This window comes from Ictalurus punctatus, chromosome 24 (genome assembly GCF_001660625.3).
Source record: "Ictalurus punctatus breed USDA103 chromosome 24, Coco_2.0, whole genome shotgun sequence".
NCBI classification, from domain to species: Eukaryota; Metazoa; Chordata; class Actinopteri; order Siluriformes; family Ictaluridae; genus Ictalurus; species Ictalurus punctatus.
In genome coordinates, this window is record NC_030439.2 from 20804204 (window position 1) to 20820342 (window position 16139).

The 16139-nt window shown below is 42.2% G+C and overlaps 2 protein-coding genes across 12 annotated transcripts; one reads left to right on the forward strand and one right to left on the reverse strand.

Annotated features, from left to right (window-relative positions):
• Positions 1-2576: 2576 nt before the first annotated feature.
• Positions 2577-8631, reverse strand: rnmt (RNA (guanine-7-) methyltransferase). Its single transcript, XM_017454933.3, has 11 exons — positions 8550-8631; positions 7576-7682; positions 7113-7248; positions 6787-6909; positions 6347-6462; positions 6055-6236; positions 5065-5229; positions 4305-4422; positions 4083-4184; positions 3811-3844; positions 2577-2856 (listed from the first exon to the last, which is right to left on the reverse strand). The coding sequence occupies exons 1-11, from the start codon at positions 8563-8565 to the stop codon at positions 2819-2821; spliced, it is 1137 nt and encodes a 378-aa protein (XP_017310422.1). The 5' UTR covers positions 8566-8631; the 3' UTR covers positions 2577-2818.
• Positions 8632-8724: 93 nt separating this feature from the next.
• On the forward strand, positions 8725-14838 carry fam210aa (family with sequence similarity 210 member Aa). 11 transcript variants are annotated; one of them, XM_017454948.3, is made up of 4 exons: positions 8725-8880; positions 10977-11348; positions 11441-11552; positions 13373-14838. In XM_017454948.3, exons 2-4 carry the CDS (start codon positions 11005-11007, stop codon positions 13604-13606), a joined length of 690 nt encoding a protein of 229 aa, XP_017310437.1. In that variant the 5' UTR covers positions 8725-8880; positions 10977-11004; the 3' UTR covers positions 13607-14838. The 11 variants fall into 11 exon arrangements, with proteins under 11 accessions (XP_017310437.1, XP_017310432.1, XP_017310436.1 ...); XM_017454943.3 differs by having other exon boundaries at positions 8726-8880; positions 10947-11348; XM_017454947.3 differs by lacking the exon at positions 8725-8880 and adding an exon at positions 9842-9982.
• The last annotated feature ends 1301 nt before the right edge of the window (positions 14839-16139 follow it).

Here is a 16139-nt window from a genome sequence, read left to right on the forward strand (position 1 = left end):
GGAGATCAAACCCATATTCAGCCCGAATAATCTGGAGACATCAAGAGATGTTGTTGAATACAGTCCTCCCAGTATGCAGTAGGTCTGATCAGTATGAACGAGCTCTTCCAGAACGCTTCCCAGCCTCGACGCTAAAACCGTACAGAGCCGTTCACGATCGTAGAATAGTAAACATACAGGTTTCTTTACAAGACATTCTTTAAAAAGGAAAATGTTTTGATTTGGGACTTCATTAATAATTTCGCCCGTGTCATGAAGCAGATCGAGACGAGAATGCTTTACTCCCGTCCTCTTTTTTCAGAAGGAAAGTTGATGGAAAAGAAGAAGAGGAAGAAACGCGCTGGCTTTTTATCCTGCTTTAAAATCTGCTTGTGTTTCAAGGAGATGATTTTAGCAGCAGGTCGAACGCATCAACGATCGATATTTTCAACAGCAGATGGTAGAGATAAATTACAGGTTTATTTCCAAGAGAAGATCTGAGTCTTCAGCAGCATTTGGAGCTCACAGCTGAGTCTGTCTGCCTGTGTGTCTGTCTGTCTGTCATAACGTTTTACTTTCTGACAGTGAGCTGAGGTGATTTAAATGACCAGCACATGCGAATGTTGATCTGACAGGAAGTCTGTCACAGACGGTGGGGGTCACAGAAAAGCTAGCTCATTATAAACTGTAATTATAAATCAGCGATTCTAGTCTTACAGACCCGGTGTTAGATAAACGATGATTAAAGATAAGTGAAGAACGACAGCAGGGTAATGAGCTCGTTAGTGTGGATGAATGGAAAGTGGCTAAAAGGGTAATATTTATAATGTTAGAAAAAAAGAGGAAGAATTTCCATCTGAGTAACTGTGTACTCGGTCCTGATGGAGAAAATCAACAGATCACGTTTCTGACGGAGACGGCGGTACTCCGGGCTGCAGGAGGTGAGAGTCAGGTTCTAAAACGGCAGCCGGGTTTCTCTGCTCGTTTCCCAAACATAAACAAACAGCAGATTCAACTACAGCTGTGTTAGAGGAGTGGAGTGTGTATTACAGCAGTGTGTGAGCCACGACAGGCTTATTTACTCAAGTGATGATTGATATCACAACACTTTAAAGAGGGCCACGCCCACAACTGCCATCTGTATTACCTGTAGAAATGATCAACTCATGCTACATCAGTGGAAAGTAGGAAGGAAGGAAGGGTGGAATGAAGGAAGGAAGGAAGGAAGGAAGGAAGGGTGGAGTGGAGGAAGGAAGGAAGGAAGGAAGGGTGGAGTGGAGGAAGGAAGGAAGGAAGGAAGGGTGGAATGAAGGAAGGAAGGAAGGAAGGAAGGAAGGAAGGAAAGGTGGAATGAAGGAAGGAAGGAAGGAAGGAAGGAAGGAAGGGTGGAATGAAGGAATGAAGGGTGGAATGAAGGAAGGAAGGAAGGAAGGAAGGAAGGAAAGGTGGAATGAAGGAAGGAAGGAAGGAAGGAAGGAAGGAAGGGTGGAATGAAGGAAGGAAGGGTGGAATGAAGGAAGGAAGGGTGGAATGAAGGAAGGAAGGGTGGAATGAAGGAATGGAGGAAGGAAGGAAGGAATGGAAGAAGGAAGGAAGGAATGAATGGAAGAAGGAAGGGTGGAATGGAGGAAGGAAGGAAGGAATGAATGGAAGAAGGAAGGGTGGAATGGAGGAAGGAAGGGTGGAATGGAGGAAGGAAGGAAGGAAGGAAGGAATGGAGGAAGGAAGGGTAGAATGGAAGAAGGAAGGAAGGAATGGAAGGAAGGAAGGGTGGAATGGAGGAAGGAAGGAAGGAAGGAAGGAAAATATGGATAGTTGGACTAAAGACAGAAATCAAGAAAGAACAGGGGTGAAGGAGAAGATACAGAGAAGGAAGAAAGATGTATAATATAGAGAAAGAAACCAAGATAATATACACTCACATGTCACTTTATTAGGAACACCTGTACACCTGCTCATTAATGCAGTTATCCAATCAGCCAATCAGGTGGCAGCAGCACAATGCATAAAATCATGCAGATACAGACCAGGAGCTTCAGTTAATGTTCAGGTCAAACATCAGAATGAAGTCTGATCTCTGTGACGTTAACCGTAGCGTGGATGTTGGTGCCGGACGTGCTGGTGTGAGTCTTTCAGACACTGCTGATCTCCTGCAGGGATTTTCACACACAGCAGTCTCTAGAGTTTACACAGAACGGTGAGAAAAACATCCCGGGAGCGGAGGACCTGCAGGTTAACACCTTAATGAGAGAGATCAGAGGAGAACAACCAGGAAGCCTACACAAACTCGGATAATCACTCTTTACAACTGTGCTGAGCGGAAACGCACCTTCCTCTGACCTCTCATCATCAGACCGTGTCCACCCACAGAGCTGCCGCTCACTCAGTACGGTTCTGTTTTCCAACACCATCCTGTGTACATTCTCACGGAGGGTAAAATCACGCCGTCATGGCAACCACGTCGAACTCCTGATTTTGAGATCAGTGAATAAGCTCTTAGATTAGATCAGACCCCAGGGTGTGTGGTGTTTATTAGCGCTCCGAGTCATTTCAGTGCACGATAATAAAAATTTAAAAAAACACGCCATGGACGACAGTGATGTAAAAACTCACGTGCTTTACACTTTTTATTTTACACTTCCCTCTGACAGTTTATCACGAGGTAAACACCGAGTTACTGACTGAAAAACAATACATACACTCTTCACACACGCACACAAACACACCTTTAGTAGCCATGTGTGAAACTGAAACTTAGCAGCTTTGCCCAGCTTGTTCAGAAAATTAATAACAAAAGAAAAGAAAAAAACTGAAATGTTGTAGTAGAGGTCACCGGAGTTCAGGCCGTCTTCTCAAACACAAACACCAGGTAGATACCTACAGCACAAACATACAACACCTCACTGAGTGGGCTTGTGTGTAGAAATAATCTGATACATGCAAAAATAATAATCATTTAAATAAATAAAATCTCATTTAAGGTTGAGGGAAAACATTTGTGTAAACGACGGTTGAGAACAAAGACGGGAATGAATTCATTTAATTTGTACTAAATCTAATATTCACATAATGCAAAGTTTTTTGTTTTTTTTTTAATGTAAACGTGACATTTACAGTTTAAAAAATCAAAATGACATGGTAGCCAATCAAACTATTTCATCGTACGTTTGAAATTTGTAAACTGCGGTTTTCCTTCAGGACCCACATACTAGGGGACGCAAACTTTTACACGATTTGATACACATGATTTGTAAATACACCAAATCATCACACTTTACAACGCACTAATAAACCGAACATTAAAAAAAAAAGACAAATCAAGACTCCTGATTTGACAGAGACGCTGCTAAAGTGACGCAGGAGGAAAGGGGGCGGGGCTTCCAGGAAGGACAGTTTATATTTGGGACTTCAAAACACCTACGCGACTGTCAATCATCCCGGATTCATATGTTGATCGGCTCGTGTGGCGGTTTTATTAATTTGGGGGGGGGGATTTTCCCGTATTTTTGAGTGGGAACTCTTACTAACGCGCTCCGATGTTAAACTGTGTCTTATCTTCTAAACGTTAAACATCTAATCTTCCTGCTTTTTATATTAAAAAATATATTTTAAAAAAAAAACAAACAAAAAACATCTTGCACAACAAATACGGACAAGGTCTCAGTTATAGTTTAGCGTTCAAGTTGTTGCTTAGAGATTTTGGTTTCCACGGTTACCATAGATATCCCTGTTTATTTATAAGAGTACACGGTTACGCAGTGTAACGTCATTACACGAGATATTGTAGATAACGGAGTTTATTTTAACTGCAGAGCAACGATGGATACGTACTTGTAGCCTCCCACTCAGATTTGGACAGCGTCCCCTGTGAAGAGACGAGACGTTAGATACACGTACACACACACTCACATACACACACATAAACCGGGTTCTTGTGTTGTGTGTGTTTTTGCAGGTGCAGTTTGGTGTGTGTCATGCTCTGTGTATTGAGCTCTAGTATGTGTGCTATCACGTTCCAACTGTTTGTTTTTTGCTATTGTGCAGTGTGTGTGTGTGTGTGTGTGTGTGTGTGTGGGGGTGTGGGGGTGTGTGTGTGATCTGACCAGTGGCAGTGAGGCCCCAGTTCTCTGTGCTCTGCTCTCGGCATGTTCATACTCCCCCACGCCGTCACACACCAACCTGCCTCTGTCATCCGCTGGGTACTGCTGTAAAACACACACAAAACTCTGATAAAGTGGAGCTCAAGATCAGAGGCAGACAAGGACACACAGAGACAGAGAAAGAGACACACACACACACACACACACACACACACACGTCTGCACCTCGAGTGCCTGCATCCTCTGCATGAGCGACTTGTTCCTCTCGTCCTTTATCTTCTCCTGGAAGAACTGATGGAAGGTTTTTTTATACACCAGACGCATGTTGTACTTCTTCGCCATTCTGATAAACAGAATAAAATCATCACCTTCACATCCCATAATCAACACACTGCTGTGCAGACCTATTCCAGAACCTATTAACGGTGAGCCGAGACACCGGGGTTCCTTCTCTCTCACTGAACCGCACTGGTTCTCGAACAGAAAGCGAGCGAGCGCCTCCTGCTGGTCACTCACTGTATTACACCTCATCACTGTACCATGCAACCTCAATATTTTATGTTCACAATAATATCATCAGTAGAGTTCCTTTTTGATTCAGTTTGGATGTACATCTTTTATTTACTTTAATGTTTATTAATAATTAATATAAACTAATATTTATTTTTAAAAAATTAAGTACAGGACATTTTTATGGTGCAGTCAGTACTACTTATATTTATAATAAAGTTCAACAATATTTTATTTGTTTTTAAGCGTTTTCATTCAGTATCAATTTTTTTTAAACGATCAGTTGATGAGTTATCAGCAGGTAGGTACCACCCATCTCGGGTACTGGTATCATCCACTATCTTGAATCAGGATTAATGTCTCGTGGTGACCAGATCCCACACATCCTCCTCCTCCTCCTCCTCCTCCTCCTCCTCCTGTACCCCCACCTCAGTGTCTCTTTATGAAGTGCATGATGTTTAATGAGTACACTCACTCCACGAACAGCGGGAAATACACCAGGAACTCGGGCACGTCCACGACCCCCTCCAGGTTGAAGTCGTACTGACAGCCGAACAGCGGGTATTCGCCTTTCTTCTGGAACGTCACGCGGTACACCTCGTTCCCGAAGCTGTTGGAATCCGACTGCTCCAGACGCTTCCTGCGTGCACAGATTCACTAATTATATTTCATTCCTCTAGGGTTCATATCGATTACTGCATATGCGCCTGGACGTCATAACAGACTTGAACGTCTCTGAAATGTCTCCGAGGCCGTCGGATAACCAGCAAAGCAACGGGAGCAAATCTCCTGAGGACGCTAAAACCACTACACCTGGGAAAGTTAAACAACCGCGGTTTAGTGTCTTACATATAAATTAAAAATACTGCACTGATCACGTTTCGCTAAATCATCGTGAACGCACACGCAAGTTTATATGGGCGGGGCGAGAGGCGGGGCTACAGCACGACTCGCATTCCTGCAAGATGGCGACTCCCATTTCAACTAAAAAAAAAAAAAACAACAAACAAAAAAAGACTCAAAAACGCAAAATAGTAGTGATTACTGCTAAGCACACACCTGCACTTCTCTTCTCACTTTCCCTCCCTCCATTTCTGCCTGATCATTTACTTAGTTTTCTTTACTCCATCGTCTTCCTTCTCTTAATTCTCTCCCTTCTGTTTCTTCTCCTTCGTTCTTTATTTCTGCTTTCCCTTCCTTTATCTCCCTTGCTTCTTCCTTCATTCTATTTCTTCTCGCTCTTTCCTTTCATCTATTGTTTTCTTCCTTTTCCTTACTTCTTTCCCATCTTTCCTCCTTCGTTCTCATCCTTCTCTCACTTCCTTTATTCCTTCTTTTTCCTCTCTCACTCTCCTTTTCTTCTCATCATAACCTGCGGTGTTTTACACCATTTGTTTTACATTAAGGTGTAATGTGTAGTGTATCGTGTGTGTGTGTGTGTGTGTGTGTGTGTGTGTGTGTGTACACTAGCTCGTAGGCGTCGGGTGTGGTCCCGAAGAAGAAACCTCCGGGGCGGAGCCTCTCACAGGCGTTCCTCAGCATGGTGTCAGCCTGCTGCTGGCTCTCGAACGAGTAATGATACACAAACTGACAACTACACACATCGAACTGCATCTTGGGGTCACTCAGCTTCTCACTCAGCAGCTCCTACACACACACACACACACACACACACACACACACACACACACACACTCACATTTTAGATCACTCAATCAGTCCGTCTGTGTGTGTGTGAGTAGTGTGTGTGTGTTTACCTTGGAACAGTCAGCAGTGATGAACTCAGCAGTGAAGATCTGCTCGTTGGGGTGACTCCTCTTCTTCATGTCACTGTAACGCTGCTGACACTGTTCTACTGACACGCCCGCAATGTCTGACACACACACACAAACAAAAACACACACAGAGCAAAACACAGAGAGAAAGAGACACACAGTTTAGAAAGATGTTTTGTGGTCAGATGTTAATATGCAACAGAACTTTTTGATTCCAGTTTAAAGCGGCTGTAAACAAAAAGTGACAAAACTTTTTTTTTTTTTTAAAGTGGCTGTAACCAAAATTCAACAGGATTTTCCCCCCTATATAAATTCATAAACATGTTTCTGGCTCAAACACTGAGATACAGTGAACGCTACACGTACAGACGATCTGACCGGTCCGGCTGCACAGGTGATGGCGTTAATCACAACAGCTTTACCTGCACACACCAGCCTGCTGATGCGTCCTTTCCTCCACTTCAGCAGATCTCCTCCTTTCCCACAGCCCAGATCCAGTACACACATGTCCCTCCTGTCACGCCGCACCATGTCCAGGATCTCACCTGACACCACACACACACACACACACACAGTGACGACACTTCAATATGCATCATATTACAGGAAGTGCAGACAGCCAATCGGATCACACTACTAAAGACGCTGAATATTGGGGCCAGAAAAATGTGCAAAAAATCTCAGATGGTCAGTAGACAAAGCCTCTGAGGCTGAGACTTTTGTGTGTGTGTGTGTGTGTGTGTGTTACCGATCAAAACGCTCTTCAGCCAGTTGTTGAAGTTGCGCATGTGGACGATTCGGCTCTTGTTGCGCTCCATCAGGCCACGCTCCTCCAGAGTGTTGTAGTGTGTGGCCACCTTCTGACTGTGACCTTCCCCCGTATCCTACAACACACACAGGTGTTCAAAACCCTAATAAAGAACCACCATACAGTTGTGGTTTATTTCCATTGATGAAGGGTGCCAATACGTTCTACAGCACCAGTCATTTCCTGCACACCTAGAAAGTGAACCATGTGTAAGACGAGGTGTTAAAACAGATAATAAGAGGAGGTCAAGTGCAGGGGAACGTAATAAAGTAGAGACTAAGCGTGAGATGTACGTGGGCCGTGTAGAAGGTGTGTTTCCGACATTAAGGACTAACGAGACAGACGTAACGCAGCACCGCGTCGGGTAGCGTAACATCGCAAGTGACGACCGGAGAGACATTACCAGCTTTTTATTAGGAGACAGAGACTCGTCCTCGTCTCCATCGTGCTTCCTCTTCAGCGGACGCGGGTCACGGAGCGTCCCGTTCCCTCCGCCAGCTGAGCTTAATCCTGAAAAACACACAAAAAACACCATATCTGTTAAGAAGGGTTTAACAGAACCAGATTCAACACAATAAAAGAAGGAAGAAACAAAAGAGAAAGTACGAAACGCAACAAAAGTGCGAAAGAGCGTCTTGTCTCTTCCAAAATTATTCATCGTTTATTCATGTTTTAAATAATTTACTGCCGAGACACAACAAAGTCTGAAGACAAATCAACACCTAATTGTATTTCTCTTCAATATATAGTTATAAATCATCTTCACTTTCTAAAATAATTACGGAAATTAAACTGTTTACATGTAAAGGAGCATTTTCCCCGACTAATCCCCAATGACACCTTTCTATTCAACTACATTTAATTACATTAGTCCTGCAGTTTTCAAATCTACTGTTACACATTAAACTGTCGGTCAGCTGAGATATTTCAATAATCTCATTTAAATACTAGTTCAACAACCTTAGAAGTGTAAACAAAACAGCTCACGTCCTCAAAACCTGCATTTAAACACACAATAATATAGTACGTTTACATTCATCAGTGGACATTTGCAATAGCTGTATCCCAAATAGATCGGTGCTCCCTACACACCCGTACTAAATACTATGTTTAACGGCATGCGAGAGCACCCTACCAAGTGCACCACGCCTCCATTTGAAATACAGCCACGTCCTGACTGCAGCATCTGATCTTACGCTAGCTAGCAAAGACGCGGTTCTGACGGCACAACAAAAAAAAACCCAAACAAGCTCAGTTTCGCGCGTCTAAAATACCCACACAAATCTGGTGCCTCGACAAAGAGTCGTAAAAGCTTTATTAACCAAACACACACAGCTTTAATACGCAAACAAACGCCTTTAGCTTACTGCTACTCACTCAAGTCTTCCGCCATAACGAATCCCGCGTTGGGTGTTCCTTACTTCATACGTCACGCGCCCTCAGAGGAAAATAAAAAAAATCCCGCCTCCTGATCGATGATTGGCTGATAATTCGTTTTCATAAACGCAGCCACATGATTGGACAGAAACATAAGCGCGAGCCCCGCCCACTTCCGATAAACTGGCTTAAAGTTGGCTTGCTGTTGGACGTTGGATAGTCGCAGATAGTTACATACGACTTTGTTAAACACGGTTCTAACTGCAATAGCATTTGAAGGGAATGACTTACAGTCATATAACCAACTGGACAGTGTTCATGTGGGTGTCAGGTATGATGCACACCTTTTAGATTTTTTTGATATTTGTTAAAATAAACTATTAAATCACATTTAAATTTGACATGTATTTCATTACTGAATGGGCCCATACACAAAATATACCATCATTTACAGCTCAATAGTATTTGAAGGGAATGACTTATAGTTATATAACCAACTGTAAATGTTCAACTAGGTGTCAGGTATGACGCACACCTCTTAGATTTTTGATATTTAACAAAACAAGCTATTAAATCATATGTAAATTTTATATGAATTTCACTAAAGAATGGGCCCATACACAAAATATATGATATAAAGCTCAATAGCATTTGAAGGGAATGATGTACAGTCACAAAACAAACTGTAAAGTGTTCATGTAGGTGTCAGGTATGACGCACACCTTTTAGATTTTTGATATTTAACCATACAATGCATGAACTAAAAAAAAAACCTTCTCGAATGCATAAAGGGGGTTAAAATGTCCCGTACTGGATTGAATGGTTTACTTAAATAATAATAATAATAATAATAATAATAATAATAATAATAATAATTAAAAAAAAATTTAAAAATAGATGTCCTATTAATGAAATAATTAAAAGAACTGATGATACACGAATGTTTTAATATTTCAAACATTTTTATTTTTTATTTGTAATTAATTGTAATTACATTTAATTACATTTTAATTTTAATGAAATACAATAATGATTAATAGAACGATTCACAAAATTAGCATGATTTAATTTAATATAATGGTTTATTTAAAAAATCTGAATTTTTTTGCTGGTCTACATTTTTCTTTTTTCTCCAATTTTCCATTTTTGTAATTAAATGAAAGAGTACATCGTGAATGCTACATATTTTATTGCGGAATATTTATTTATGCATTTATTTTTGACAATTGCAATCTTAGTGCTTTAACATTGCAATAAAGTTTGCTCAATTCGAAGTGAGGCGCGAGGGTGTTTGGGAATTGTAGACACCCGTTTTGACGTGCGCGTGAGGGTTGGTTCACTCGATTTCCCAGAATGCTTTGCGCCCGAGTCGCCCTTGCCGCGTTGCTGTGAATGACGGAAGAGACATGGCGGCCGGCTGAAAAGTGAAAATTGTTCGTTTTAAAGTCTTTTTTTGCCGAAAGGAAGTTATAATATAAAATGCGGAAGTGAGCTACACATGTAGGTGAACATCCGGTGTTTTATTAATGCTGGATCCTTTCTGGAGGTTTAGTGTTTTAATTATTGCTGTTGTATGTTAACGCTGGTATCTAACGGTAGGAAACTGAATTGGACTCGTGTGTGTTATTACTGGACTAAATAACTATTATTACTGAGGATTATTTATAATAAATGTGTAGTTTTGGGGTTGAGTGCAGTGAGGGTTAGATATGAGATATCTGTTCGACAGTAAACACTGTGTTGGTGATTATAGGAACCAGAAGGAAGTGACTGAATATTATTTATTGTTTATTATTTTGTCGAAACCATTTGATGAGACTATTAAAGCCACAACCAGGCTGTATTACCCATAATACTACTACTACTACTACTACTACTAATAATAATAATAATAATAATAATAATAATAATAATAATAATCATCATCATCATCATCAATGTATATATAAAAATAATAATAATACAATTGAACATGAGATTTTAATAGTACAACCCGGGTACTGTCACTTTTCCCCACTTTTTTGGTTTTTGTTTCAAAAAAATTATTAGCAAAAAAAAAATAGATGAGACTGTTAATAGTACAACCAGAATGCTAATATGATACAATTTATTAATGGCATTGTTTAAATTTTATATATATATATATATATATATATATATATATAATGTATGTGTGTGTGTGTTTGTGTGTGTGTGTGTGTGTGTGTGTGTGTGTGTGTGTGTGTGTAAGTAAATGTATAAATAGATTTTTAATTTATTTAAATAATATATATGTCCCATGATGCTGTCACTCTTCCTCCAGTGATAAGTGGAATAAATGTGTTGTTGTTGTTGTTGTTGTTGTTGTTGTTATTATTATTTATAATGTTAAACTGATTTATTCGCTTTGTGTCTCAGACCCTTGTGTCTCCTCTCTGATCCCCGCAGAGACGTGGTTGCTGATAACCTGGGTGTGATGATGCGTATCCTGTGTGTCCGGGAGCTCCGGCGGTTCGTCCCGCTCTCTCGGGTCGGGACACACGCGTCCTGCGACTCTCTCGCTCTCTCTCAGACCCGGCTGGGATCGGGACGGCGCTGGATCTGCGCCTCCTCCTCCTCCCCGGCTCCTCAGAGAACCCCGCCCGGAGACGGTCAGCTCGAGCAGGACGACTCGGCGGACACGGATCCTCTTCAGGACCGGTCCATGGGCCTCGCTCAGAGATTCAAGAGGACCTTTAAGCAGTACGGGAAAGTGGTGATCCCTGTGCACCTGCTCACGTCCTGCATGTGGTTCGGCAGCTTTTACTACGCTGCCATGAAGTGAGCGCGGACTCGAACTATTACGCGTCCCTTCTGTGTCGCTGAAACCCGTTCCCTGCCCTCACCGTTGTTCTGTTTTTGTTCCCGCTCAGAGGAGTGAACGTGATGCCGTTCCTGGAGTACGTCGGATTTCCAGATAAACTGGTGAAACTCCTGGAGAACTCGCAGAGCGGCTACGCGCTGACCGCGTACGCCATGTATAAGGTCAGATATCATCAGTGGAGCTGTGTAGCGTTATTACCCTCTCGTACATCTCCTCTTCACACACCATTCTTACAGGGGAACCTTTTCAGGAAACTCTTACAGGTTCCAGATAAAAACAATACAACGGGTTCTTTTCTTTTAATCGATTTTATCTTTAGATGACCCAAAACCCAAACCAAATCATACATATGCTCTATGCATATGTACTAATTATTTTTTGTCTGCAGTCTTCCACTAAAGTTCAGGTTTTTCTCCACTACTACTCAGAGGCAGGAATAAAAAAAATAATAATATTTATAATAATACTAATACAGGGCGATCAGCAAAGACATGTTGAGATGCAGGTGTTTAATAAGCCTATCTCTCTCTCTCTCTCGCTCGCTCACTCACTCACTTTCGCGCGCTCTCTGCCCTCTAGCGGTCATTATTAGTAACTACAGCAGTAAAGTGTAGCACAGGTTCTTCGCCTTGTTCCTTTGGTGGAACCCTACGATATAGAGATGGACCAGAAAAAGGAGAACCTGTTTAAAAACCTAGAACCGTTATTAATCATCCAAAGAAACAAAGTGAAGACGAAATGTTTATTCTTTAACTTCTTTCCACTGACAGAAGTTTCCCGCCTCTTTCGTGCGGCGGTAAACCGTCTCCCGATGCTTTTGGTTCATTTTGTTGTTTTGTTTTGACTTTCTCTGGTTCTGAGCTCCGGGTTCTTCTGCAGTCGACAAATTCTGGATGGAAATTTACATGCGTGCATTTCCAGTCCTGAGCGGCGGCGTGAAAAAAATCCAAAACGTGATCCAATAATTCGCTAATCAGTTCTAAAGTGTTCTTTACTTTCACTCATTTTGGGCACTAACGCAGCCTCTGTCATGTTTACTTTATAACTTTGTTAACTTTTTTATTTATTATTATACAGTTTAATAACACGAAACCTGAACTTTTTTATGTCTTTTTTCCCTCGTTATTATATCATTATATCACATAACAGCTAAAAAGTAAATCCTAGAATATTACTACTGTTTAGCGCTTTCGTCACCATGGTAACGTTAGTTTCATTTTCAGTGCATGTTCAGTTATATTTCAGTAGAAGAGCCGCTGAAAGCAACCACGTAACCGCTGAAAGCAACCACCAAACTCCTGACCAATCAGAGCGCAGCATCGAGTGTGTGAGCAAAACTGGCCCAGATACCAGTTTTGTGAAAATAAAATAAATTCGGGGGCGGAGTTTGCGCTTCAGTCTGAGGAAGTGATTCGACTCTGAATCGACTCAGCCGCAGGAAGTGAATCAAACACAAATACTGTGTTTGAAGTGTTAAACCGATCAGAGCTGTAGGGCTGCAGAAACACCGCCCCCCCCCCCCCCCCCTATGAACGCAAAATCAGGCAAAACTCCACAATATACGCAGGCGATTTTCAAAATTAACGCGAGGTTCGGGCTGAGACGTGTCACGTGATTTCGTCGAGTACTAAAAGTACTCAAAGATCTCTAAAAGTTCTCGTTTACTAATAAACATCACTGCGAAAGAGCGCGCGGAATCGTGATCTCGCAGATTCGAGTAGTTTCCGCAAAAAAATCTCGCAGGTTGTCTCGCAAACTTCTAAGAAGAAAAAAACGCAGCACAGTCGAGCATTTTTGTCCGCAACAATCACAAACGGTCGGTAAAGATTTAACTGACGATGTTTTATGGCGATATTTTCAGTCCTACACGCCCCTCAGCTGCTCCTTTCTTTACGAAATGGGAAATGAACCAAAAGAATCAGTTTCACTCGGATCCAGATTCGTCAAAACATCCGTGTGTGTGTGTGTGTGTGTGTTGCAGATCGCCACTCCGGCGCGCTACACGCTGACGTTAGGCGGGACGTCTCTCTCGGTGAAGTATCTGCGTAAACACGGCTACATGTCGACGCCGCCGCCGGTTAAAGAGTACCTGCAGGAGAAGATGGGGGAGACGAGGGAGCGCTTCTCCGAGAGGATCGAAGAAACCAAGGACAAGATCACGGAAAAACTCCAGGAGACCAAAGACAAAGTGGGCTTCCGGAAAAAAAACGAATAAACCCGGACGACCTCGTCGCTGCGTAAATAATCACATATAAATATTAAATAAAGGCCCCGTGTGAGACGTGCACTACTGACATCACTTCTTGTTCACTCATCCGTTCATTATAAGAAAACATTTTTTAAACATATGGTGACATTTTGGATCAACCCTCAAATTTCTTTTATTTTTTTTTTATCAGTTTGCATGAGGGCAGCTTCGCTAGCAGGATAGCAGATACTTAGCAGATTAGCCGCTGTAATAGCTACAAATCGCCCGCCGTACTTTAACCCCTTTCCAAGATGGCGGAGACGGTGCCGTGTCTCGCGGATGCTATAGATCTGTAACTGTGATAAACCTAGCGAGCTCACGTTAATCCGTTCTTAAATACGCTAGCTAGTGCTACAACATAGCGAGCTAGCTTGTTAAAGTATAAAGTAGGCAGCTTATTTAATAACAAGCTAACACTAATAGAAAGCAAACAGCTTTAACATCATTTGACACAAATGATAAAAATCAAAAGGGTTCATAATCGTTTATTATTTAAATATATGAATAATTGTAAAGATATTAATGATAAAAGTTGTGGTTGCTGAGCAGCGCTGACGGTTTAGAGGCGATTATAAAGAACAGTTCTGTGACGTCATTAAAGCAGCAGTGTGTGATGTTTAGTTCAGCGCCCTCTGCTGTCTGGGAATGAAACTGCAATTAACACACAGAGGACTTCTCTCTCTCTCGACTGAATTTATGTATATGTCTTCCTTTTAAGGAAGGTGGGCGGAGCTAAGCAGCTCTCTATGACCTGGGGGCGGGGCTCAGTTCTGGCTGAAAAGAAACGAGATATGTTGAATCCAGTTTTTTTTGTTTGTTTGTTTTTCTGAAATTATTTAAAAAATAAAAGCTGTATGAATGTATCAAATATGGTGAATGGTACAGGCTGCTCCTTCAGCAGCACAGAGATGGTTTAATTGGATTAAATCTGATTAAACGCCTCGATTAAGATCAACGCAATCATCGGAATGTTCTAATATTTATAACAGGACCTCATGTTTTTCCTGCATGTCAGACTGAAAGCTCAGCTTTTACCACATCTGTTGCAGTCTTGTGTTCGATATTTAAACCTCGGCTCTCGGAGTCGTTTATTTTCATGGCGCGTGTTGAATGTGGCGGGAAATCTGCATGGTTGCTATGATACCGTCCACCATTTTGACTGACATGAAGTGAAAAAATAAACTAAAATTTAAATAAGAGGTTCACAGTGTTTTTTTTTTTTCTTTTTCTTATTTTGTTTTCTCTCTCTCTCTCACACACACACACACACATTCCTGTCCCCTTTTCCCTGAATGGTATCTTCCACACACTCAATGACTCCTACTGAAGACCCGAATGAATCTGAGCTCTTCTCGTCTGAGATTGATGATGACACTCCAGTAGACTTTCTGTGCCACTCGTCCAGTTTAGGGGTCATGACCCCATCTGCTCCTGTACCCACTGGGACGACCACTGGGCCAGATGTTTGTGTTATAGTTTATATATTAAAGGAATATTCCAGTGGTTTTAAAATCTGCTCTCTGTCCACTGTACCTGTAGTGTGCTGGGTCTTCTCTAGCTAATCAGATAGTGGGACAACTTTTCATTAATGTCCATGTTACTCCAACCAACCAAGCACCAAGCATTACCGAGAGACGTCTTCAGCTCAAGCACAGCCCAAAAAAATCCTAACAAATAATTAAATTAATTTTTATATATATATATATATATATATACACACACAAGAAATTCCATGACATTAAAACCACTGAACCAGGTGAAGTGAAGAACGTTGATCATCTCGTTACAGCGGCACCTGTGTGTGTGTGTGTGTGTGTGGGGGGGTATTTATTAGGCAGCAGGTGAACAGTCAGTTGTGGAAGGTGACGTGTTGGAAGCAGGAGAAATGGGCGAGTGTAAGGATCTGAGCGTATTTAACACGGGTCAGATTGTGACGTCTAGACGTCTGGATCAGAGCGTCTCCAGAACAGCAGGTGTTGTGGGGTGTTCCCGGTGTGCAGGGGTTAGTACCTACCAAAAGTGCTCCAAAGAAGGAGAACCGGTGACCCGGCGACAGGGTCATGGGCAACACAAGGCTCACTGATGCGCATCTGGAGCAAAGGCTAGCCTGTCTGGTCCGATCCCACAGAAGATCTACTGTAGCACAAATGTTTATGTACCTCTTCTCCTTCATGGTGACGGTGTTCTCTAATATCAGTGTCCTCTCTCAGCAGGATAACGCTCCCTCACACACTGCAGAAACTGTTCAGGAACGGTTTGAGGAACACGACAGAGTTCGAGGTGTTGACTCGGCCTCCGGATTCCCCAGATCTCGATCCGATCCGGCGTCCGTGGGACGTTCTGGACAAACGAGTCCGATCCACAGAGACCCCGCCTCACAACTTACAGGACTTACAGGATCTGCTGCTGCCGTCTCGGTGTCAGATCCCACAGCGCACCGTCAGAGGTCTGGTGGAGTCCACGCCTCGACGAGTCAGAGCTGTTTTGGAGGCACGAGGAG

Coding starts and splice junctions, on each gene's coding strand:
- rnmt (XM_017454933.3), bottom strand. Junction 5,230..6,054: donor CCCGACGCCTACGAGCTAGT/GTACACACACAC, acceptor CTGTGCACGCAG/GAAGCGTCTGGAGCAGTCGG. Junction 4,423..5,064: donor TATTTCCCGCTGTTCGTGGA/GTGAGTGTACTC, acceptor TCTGTTTATCAG/AATGGCGAAGAAGTACAACA.
- fam210aa (XM_017454937.3), top strand. CDS start 9,942: ATGACGGAAGAGACATGGCGGCCGGCTGAAAA. Junction 9,974..10,946: donor ACATGGCGGCCGGCTGAAAA/GTGAAAATTGTT, acceptor TTTGTGTCTCAG/ACCCTTGTGTCTCCTCTCTG. Junction 11,349..11,440: donor TTTTACTACGCTGCCATGAA/GTGAGCGCGGAC, acceptor GTTCCCGCTCAG/AGGAGTGAACGTGATGCCGT.